This window comes from Ovis aries, chromosome 8, assembly GCF_016772045.2.
Source record: "Ovis aries strain OAR_USU_Benz2616 breed Rambouillet chromosome 8, ARS-UI_Ramb_v3.0, whole genome shotgun sequence".
Lineage (NCBI taxonomy): Eukaryota > Metazoa > Chordata > Mammalia > Artiodactyla > Bovidae > Ovis > Ovis aries.
This window is the reverse complement of record NC_056061.1, coordinates 60,805,390-60,814,666: the sequence shown is the minus strand read 5'-3', so window position 1 is coordinate 60,814,666 and position 9,277 is coordinate 60,805,390. Positions and strand designations below refer to the sequence as shown.

Here is a 9,277-nt window from a genome sequence, read left to right as displayed (position 1 = left end):
TGGCGCCTGTGGCAAAAATTAGAACGTGGGAGGGGGCACTGGGTGTAGCAGAAGATGACCTTTTGGGGGTTGCTGTTCTGTTTTAAACACATAGTTATCTCACTATAACTGTGATAACTCAGCCCCAGATGAATAATTTTTTTCCCTAAGATTTGATCTGTGGTACAATTCTGTATTCTTCACGCTTAAAAGGATGTTTCATTTCGTGGGCACGATCGCGTGGGGGAGGGTGGTGGTGGTGGTGGCTTGACAAGTGTATTTCTTTGCATCATTCATGTTTCTTTGCCTTGGCGGGTTCCACGACAGCGTTCGTCTGGCTTTGCCCCCTGCCGTTTTTCCCAGAGCTGGCTACAGTTCTGAAGAGCAGAGAGCTTCTTCCGGGTGACAGACCGGACGGTAGCAAGCTCCGAGAAGCACCTGCGTATTCCCAGGGTTCCTTCCAGCTCCAAGGGGAACAGATTCCCTTTCGCGGCCCGCACGGGCCCGAGGAGTCCAACGCGCAGCCCCCGAGCGCGCGCCCCACCATAATCTGAGGGCGCGCGCGCGCCGCCTCCGCCTACGCCACACAGCAGCGCCTCCAGACCCCGGAGAAGGCGGGGCTGCGGGAGGGGCGGAGCCACGGTGGGGCGCCGAGGCCGGCCGAGGTCCAAAAGGAGAGCCGGGCCCGCATCGGTTGTCATGGGGACGGCGCCGTAGGCAGGCGCTGACGTCGGCTGGAGGCGCGCTGCCAGCCCTGCGGCACCCGGCGGGTACTCAGAGTCTGGGAGGCGGGCGGCTGGGGTGGCTGGGTGGCTATCTCACTCCCAGCCCGCCCCGCACGGTCCGGGTGGTGGCTCCCTAGGGACCCGTTGTCGGCAGTTCTGCGCCCTCTTCTGTGTGAGTAACCTGCAGGCTGGTGGTGGCGGGATCCCGGGCCCGGGAACTCGGCCTGCCCTGCCCTCTCTGGGGACAGCAGCGTGGAGGGCTGCTCAGATCCGAGGGCGTGGGGGCGGTGGGCCCAGCAGGGCGGACGGGGGCCGCGAAGCGCCACTGCAATCTGACCGGCCCAGCGCCGCGGAGTGGAGAGATGTGGTTTTGAGAGTTACCTCTGCGTACTTACTTTTTTTCTCTTGTTCTGGGCGGATCTTCTCCGGAGCGTTGAGCGTGTTGTCCTGAAAGAGTGAATGCAGTCTTTGCCTTTCCTATTCCTGATTCTGGTTTCAGTTCAGTTCAGTCGCTCAGTCGTGTCCGACTCTTTGCGACCCCATGAATCGCAGCACGCCAGGCCTCCCTGTCCCTCACCAACTCCCGGAGATCACTCAGACTCACGTCCATCGAGCCATCTCATCCTCTGTCGTCCCCTTCTCCTCCTGCCCCGAATCCCTCCCAGCATCAGGGTCTTTTCCAGTGAGTCAACTCTTCGCATGAGGGGCCAAAGTACTGGAGTTTCAGCTTTAGCATTATTCCTTCCAAAGAACACCCAGGACTGATCTCCTTTAGGATGGATTCTGGTTTAACAGCATACATTTAAATCAGATGCTACATTTATTTCCTTTTAGGGTGTCATCTTGGTGCTGAATCTTGAACCTGTGAAATGCCTTAATTACATCTGAGAAAGGGTGATCGATCTGTTACGTTTCTAAGAGTCTAGCTACATTAATAGGGTTATTTCAATATGTATACAAATAAAAGGAAATATATACTATTTAGGAATCTCTTCCAAATGGCTGTGCTACTTTTCAGCATTACTATAAAAACATCTACTGATTGGAGTATATGACTTTTCCTTCTTCTGAGAGAAGGATACTAACAGTTTTTTCACTTGTTGCATTTGTGATTGCTGTTACTGCTTGGTCTTATGGAAGAAGATTGCTTGTTATGAGGACTCTGTGAACTTAAAAAGTATATATGAAAGAAATTTAAATGCCCAAAATTTTTCATTGTATTTATAATCTTACATATTTATAAATACTATCTTGATTTATTGATTGAATATGTATACGGGTTTTTGTTTCCTTTTTTCCCATGCTGTAAAATTCAGTAAGGAGTGAATCATCCAAGCCTCTGCCTGTTTTTTCCTTGATCTTTAGTCATTTATTGGCTGATAATGAGGTGTTTAGAGAAAAAATAAAATGAGATGAAATGTAACAGTTTGTTTTCCTATTTTGTATTAATGTTTCTTAGCAGGTCCTGTTAAAGGGATTATGAGGGAGAAGTTTTTAAATATAATGACATATATGAAGTTCACAATTTCTTTTTAAGTTTGACCTTAATTTTCCTTGATGATCTTACTTATCAAATATAAGTCATTATTTAAGGTATTTGCTATAGTACACATTACTGCTTAGAGATGATTATTTCTGTAATGTATTTGCTGTGTTCATCATTGAATAATATTAGTGTTTACTAATTGGATTGTACATTAGACTATTAAATAATAGTAAATAATATAAATACATAATTATGTTTTGTCTATCACATAATTGTCTGTTTTTGCCTGGAGAATCCCTGGGACGGGGGGAGCCTCGTGGGCTGCCATCTATGGGGTCGCACAGAGTCGGACACGACTGAAGTGACTTAGCAGCAATGCTATAATAATCACATAAAGTAATGGGCCATCCACTGTGCTGGTCACTTTTCCTTTTCAGTATTTCCTCTTCTCCTTATAATAAAGGAGGTGCCATTTTCATTTACCAGGCAAAAAAAAAGAAGCCTTAGTGAGATTAAGTAGCTTGCCCAAAGCCATACATTCAGTAATTATCAAAACAAGAGCTTATGCCTGACTCATTTTGACCCTATTACTGCCCCACCCCCTTTTAAAATGGGAATACAAAGATGAAGAGAGCATAGGCCTAGCCCTCTCACAGCTAGCAGTTTGGTTGGGGAGGGGTGGGTAGTTTATCAGAGTGAAAATTCAGGAAGCAGAAGGAGGAATGAAGATCAAGGCACTTCGAGAGCACAGTGTAGACCACTTCTTTCTTGAAACTCTTTTTCCTTTGGTTACTGCTCCCAGTTTTTCATTTTCTGCCTGATGTCTTTTAGTTTATTTTGTGGGCCCCAAATTTTCTTTTCAGCATTTTTTTCTTGCAATCATCACAAATATAAATAATGCCCAAATTTTCATCCTCTGTCTCATCACTGGATTGCTATATTCTGTTGTCTACTTAACATAAATGGATTATATGTATATGTATCTCCATCCTTACACACACCCACATATATATATATATATATATAGTAATAGCTATCATTTTTGAAGAGCTTGCCATACTGTAGGCATTGTGCTAAGTGTTTTACTTGCATATTCTTATTTAATCTTTATAGTACCCGATAAGTCATTTATTACTATTATTCTCTTTTGAAAGATGAGGAATTGAGGTTCAAAGAGATTAATCTACTGACAGGTAGAACCGGGAATCTAACAATAGAGCTAGTGCTTGTAGCTGCTTAATATCCATCAGGTATCAGCCCAGCATGTCCCACCAAGTTCACTGAGTGTCCCTGTAAGAAATATCTATTATAGTTGTGGCTAATGTTGATGTCTGTTCTGAGGCACTCTTTTAGCGTTTTAATCATTTAACTCTTAACAATAGTCCTCTGAATAGTTGCCCTTTGACTTTACAGATAAGGAAACAAATTGCCCAGCCCAACTCTTTGGTGGCTCAGAGGTTAAAGCATCTGCCTGGAATGTGGGAGACCAGGGTTCAATCCCTCGGTTGGGAAGATCCCATGGAGAAGGAAAGGCAACCCACTCCAGTACTCTTGCCTGGAAAACTCCGTGGATGGAGGAGCCTGGTAGGCTACAGTCCATGGGGTCGCAAAGAGTCAGACACGACTGAGCGACTTCACTTTCACTTTCTTTCTTTCATACAAGTAACTGTGGGAGATCACAGTAATTGTGTTTTAAGCAGCTCCGCTATACTTGCCGGTACTGTTGCTGCTGCTGCTGCTGCTAAGTCGCATCAGTGGTGTCCGACTCTGTGTGACCCTATAGACAGTAGCCCACCAGGCTTCCCCGTCCCTGGGATTCTCCAGGCAAGAACACTGGAGTGGGTTTCCATTTCCTTCTCTAATGCATGAAAGTGAAAAGTGAAAATGAAGACACTCAGTCGTGTCCGACCTCACTGCAGCCTTCCAGGCGCCTCTGTCTATGGGATTTTCCAGGCAAGAGTACTGGAGTGGGGTGCCATTGCCTTCTCTGACTTGCCTATACTGTGCTATACTCCAATTAATAATACTACTGGTCTGATTATTCAAGTCTGAAAACCATGAGAATCATCCTTGATTCTTTGTTCTCTTCAGGAGTTTTAATTTAATAAATTTTCTGCCCAGGATCAAACAAAAGAAGTAAGCCTTTCTTGATGGCTCAGAGTCATAGTTCAGCTGTCTTCCTGATTGTTGAATCACTATGCTAGTCCCTCAATTTTGTCTGACTCTTTGTGACTCTCTGTAGCCCCACCAGGCTCCTCTTTCTCTGGAGTTCTCCAGGCAAGAATACTGAGGTGGGTTGCCATTTCCTACTCCAGGGGATCATCCCACAGGGACTGAACCCAGGTCTCTTGCTTTGCAGGAAGATTCTTCACTGTCTGAGCCACCAGGGAATCACTATGGAATACTTTAAATATTAAATCTTTATTTGCTTTATATTTTTTCCTATTTCTGTGCGGCCAGGTTTCAGTTACTGATGCAGTTGGCTTTGCAGCCTCTCTATTTTCTAATCTGGGGTAGATTGGAAAGTTGATCAGCCTTATTAGATCTAAATCATCTAGAAAGAGTTAATGCTGGTCTGTATCAGTAAGGAATGGGAGGTTTTACTCTGTGGATTTAATGATATCTATTTTGTCTCTGTATTGGATAGTTGTTACAGAAGTTAACTCACATAATTAGTTTATTTGTATAAACATTCTTTTTAGCATTTCTTATCAGACTTTTCTGTCCAAAGTACCACTAATACTAAAAGAAAATGGATGTGGATCTCTGGGAGTCTAGAACCTTAACTGATAACTGTTGAACCAAATAAAAAGAATTTTTTAAGTCTTCAGTTTTATTCTTAAAAATATATGCACATTATGTTTTAATGTGAGAATTAATGTTTTTGACTCCCTCATCTTTTAAAAAATAAAAAATTTAAGAATATATATACTGAGCTTATCCATGTTTTAGGTACACAATGATACACACCCAGGTATTGATCTGAGAAGATGGAATGAATGCTTGTACTAAACCTTCTGTTGTAGCAGTATTTTCAGTGGCAGGCACAGAAATATTTAAATTCATTATCTGTGAATGTGCCACCCAGAAGTATACTTTACTAGTGCAATAATGTATGCACTTGGGAAAATCAATCCTGATATGGAGTTTAGTTTCTCAGAAGTACATAGAAATGTCCATTTATTTACTTAAAATACTTTAGTGTTAGTCACTCAGTCATGTCTGACTCTGGGACCTTATGGACTGTAACCTACCACACTCCTCTGTCCATGGAATTCTCCAGGTAAGAATACTAAAGTGGGTTGCCATTCCCTTCTCAGGGGATCTTCTTGATGCAGGGATCAAACTGGGGTCTCTCGCATTGCAGGCAGATTATCTACCATCTGAGCTACCAGGAAAGCCCAAATACTTTAAAAGCATACTAAGTTAGATACTTGTTGCCTTTCAATAATTAAAACAATTTTTTTCTCAATATATACATATTTTACTCAATTTTGATCCAGTTTGCTTCACTTTAAGACTCTAAACTGATTTAGATGTATTTGAGTTGTTTGTATAAGATAGGGATAAGAGAACTTAGTTTTATTTTTAACCTGTTGAGATAGTGGACAATCACATAATGCTGCATGAAGAATATTTTATAACTTTTATTTGGAAAATCCATTTTACAAATAAATCTCTTTGTTTTAATAGGATCCTGACTGAATCAGTGCTTTATACTGTCACTCAATGCTCTCCGTAAAGCTGAGATATGCCCACTGGTAAGATTTCTATTTTTCATATGCAGTGCATATTATTTAAAGTGTGGATTCTTTTAAGGGATTCTTTAACCAATTAAGGAGTAAAGTAGATATCATCAACCAAATATAACATTTATAGATATTTCATGGTTTGATATTTCTTTCAAATGAAATGTTGGTAATTAAGGTTAATATGTGTATTCAGTGGCTGGCAATTTGGGACTCAGCTGGGCAGAGTAAATAACATATGGTTAGTTTTTATTTTTTATTATCAAATGGATATTTGACTTTAAAGTAGACTTTGGTGAACTTTTTCCTAAAAGGCAAGCTAGTAAATATTTTAGATTTGGTCTCTGCTACAACTTCTCAACTCTGCCATAGAAGCATGGAGGCAGCCATGATAATTCTTAACAGAGTGGGTATGGCTGTGTTTCAATAAAACTTTATTTATTGAAACAGTTGACTGGCCTGCAGGTAGTTTCCCAATACCTGCCCTGGGGCATTCATTCATTCAGCATTTATTTGAAACATGTTTGAGTATTTACTCTGTGCTAGACCCCATGATAATAGCTAGGGATGTCGTTATGAACTACTGGGTATAGTGGGAGAGTCACAGTGTGTATATATATATATATACATATATATATATATATAATAGATATATATGTATACAAATAATTATACAAATTCAAGCTGGGTTAAGTGTTGGGAAGGAAAAAAAGTCTGCGGTGTGAGAAATGGAGAAATATAGATGAGGTTGTCAGGAAATGTTCACTTTACAGGCAACATTTAAAACAGGCATATATTAACCCCAGCCAGGTGTGAGGAGCTAGAAGACGTCTGCACAGGGCAGAAGCAGCTTCATGTGGGAAACTGCCTGTTCTGGCAGAAGAGCTAAAAAAGAAAAAAAGGTATGTCTGGCTAGAATGTAGGAATGTCAGGGGCTATTTTTTTTTAACTGAAGCTATACAGGTAGACAGGCCAGGAAATGAGAACCATGTAGGGCATGTGAATGACTTCTTTTATTTTGTTCTAAGTGAACTGGGAAACTCACAGTCTTAAGCAAGGACTAGCCTGATATGATTTATGTTTTAAAGGGGAAAACAACTTTCAGTTTTTAATATTTGTTGAACGCTTGATTGTTGGCCAGTCAAGCGTTAGTCATTTTTCATGAAAAACTGATCTTTGACTTAGGATTTTTCTGACTTTACACATAAGGAGAATGAAGTTTAGAGATGTTAAGTGACTTGTTTTAAGGCCACATAACTAACAGTGGCAGATGCTGTGTGCATGGTAAGTAAAAAGTTAACTTAGCAAAGGAAACTTTTGGAGGGAGTAGCACAAAAGGTAAGTGGGGTATAAGTGAGTTTGGTGTCACCAAATCCAAAAGAAATGTTGTTTAAGAAAGGACTCGTCAAATGTTTTAACTAAAGCAGGTATTTGCGAGGCTGTGGGGTTTTATTTTTTATCATGATGTATGTGATAGTAAAGTTGCAGAGAAAATGACATGAGTCATTATCATTTGTAGTTGAGAGTGAAGCTAAAGTGAAGACCAAAGTTCGCTTTGAGGAGTTGCTTAAGGCCCACAATGATCTAATACGTGAAAGAAAAAAAACGAAGAAAAAAATTGTCCAATCTGGAGAAAAAATCTCAGTGAGTAATTCATCATTTGGTAATGTTGAGTTGAATATCTGCCTAAAACCAAGAGTTTCATATGAAAACTCTAAGGAACTTTGGAAATTAAAAACAGCAAAATGGTCAACCACATGGTAAAACAAAGCTTGCCTTCAAATCAGCCTTACTCTTGGAATATCGAGTTCTTGAGTGCGGCCCTACAAGAATAACAGACCAACTGGTTGAAGTGACCAGGGATACCAGGGACATGCAAACTAGCCGTATTACACGGTCTTGCAGAAAACCCTTATTTTTAACCCAGAATTGTGAAGAGTTTAGGAAGTAATATCTTATTTCAGATACGTAATGGCTTATCTTCACATAGACTTCTTCATCTGATTCTACCCAGCAGAACCAGGGGAAATCAATGGAATCTTAAAGAAAGAGTTACCCTTTTGTACTTGAGGTACCCTTTCAAATGATAGAATTTTTTGGTCCCTTGAAGGGACTGAAAATACAGAACTCAAAGAAATACTAAACAAGTCAGAAATTAACTACAGTCTGATTCCCAGGGTATTAGAGTCTGTAATGGTATCCCAGTTAAGGCACTATTCACTCTTCAAACCTGTCTCGCTATTTCCGTTTCCATTTCATACAGTCCTTTGACCATAATCTCTGTGTACTCACAGATACACACACAAGCACAAATAAGTAACTTCATGCAAGTTCTGGCAGTTGGTACTTGCATGTTCCGGTAATTGATAAAAGGAATACACGCATTCCTTTAACAGGAGTTTTATGAGTTATATACATCCTACATTTTACTTGTAGCATGTTTTAACCTAGTCTGTATTTTGTCATGAGACCTGTTCATTTTAGTGTTCTGTCTAGCAGCCATCAGTGTAATAATTATTTCTTGAGTGAAACAAAAAATGTAATAACCTTGGTTAGGATCCAGCTGCATGCATGTAAGGAGTTCCTGGCACCACAGTATACACTGCATACGTATATACTCCTTACGAAGTAAGAACCACTGACAGTTCAGTTCACTCAATCATGTCTGACTCTGCGACCCCATGAATCGCAGCACACCAGGCCTCCCTGTTCATCACCAACTCCTGGAGTCTACCCAAACCCATGTCCATTGAGTCAGTGATACCATCCTGCCATCTCATCCTCTGTAATCCCCTATGTCCTTCCCAGCATTAGGGTCTTTTCCAATGAGTCAACTCTTCGCATGAGATCGCCAAAGTATTGGAGTTTCAGCTTCAACATCAGTCCTTCCAGTGAAAACCCAGGACTGATCTCCTTTAGGATGGACTGGTTGGATCTCCTTGCAGTCCAAGGGACTCTCAAGAGTCTTCTCCAACACCACAGTTCAAAAGCATCCATTCTTCGGTGCTCAGCTCTCTTCACCGTTGAACTCTCATATCCATACATGACCACTGGAAAAACCATAGCCTTGACTAGATGGACCTTTGTTGGCAAAGTAGTGTCTCTGCTTTTGAATATGCTATCTAGGTTGGTCATAACTTTCCTTCCAAGGAGTAAGCATCTTTTAATTTCATGGCTGCAATTACCATCTGCAGTGATTTTGGAGCCCCCCAAAATAAAGTCAGCCACTGTTACACTGTTTCCCCATCTATTTCCCATGAAGTGATGGGACCAGATGCCATGATCTTCGTTTTCTAAATGTTGAGCTTTAAGCCAACTTTTTCACTCTCCTCCTTCAC

General features: G+C 41.1%; 1 protein-coding gene across 23 annotated transcripts in view; it reads left to right on the top strand.

Annotated features, from left to right (window-relative positions):
- The first annotated feature begins 755 nt into the window (after window positions 1-755).
- AHI1 (Abelson helper integration site 1) overlaps window positions 756-9,277 on the top strand; it is a 216,515-nt gene continuing 207,993 nt past the window's right edge. For 22 of the 23 annotated variants that reach the window (XR_006060634.1, XR_003590152.2, XR_009601649.1 and 19 more), the window contains exons 1-3: window positions 756-876; window positions 5,884-5,951; window positions 7,459-7,583. Coding sequence is in view for 18 of the 23 variants with exons in the window: in XM_060419704.1 (XP_060275687.1) it covers window positions 5,942-5,951; window positions 7,459-7,583 (135 nt within the window). In the remaining 5 variants the exon portion in view is untranslated. Of the gene's footprint in view, window positions 877-5,883; window positions 5,952-6,745; window positions 6,842-7,458; window positions 7,584-9,277 lie in introns of all 23 variants that reach the window. The other variant, XM_060419703.1, reaches the window with a different exon arrangement.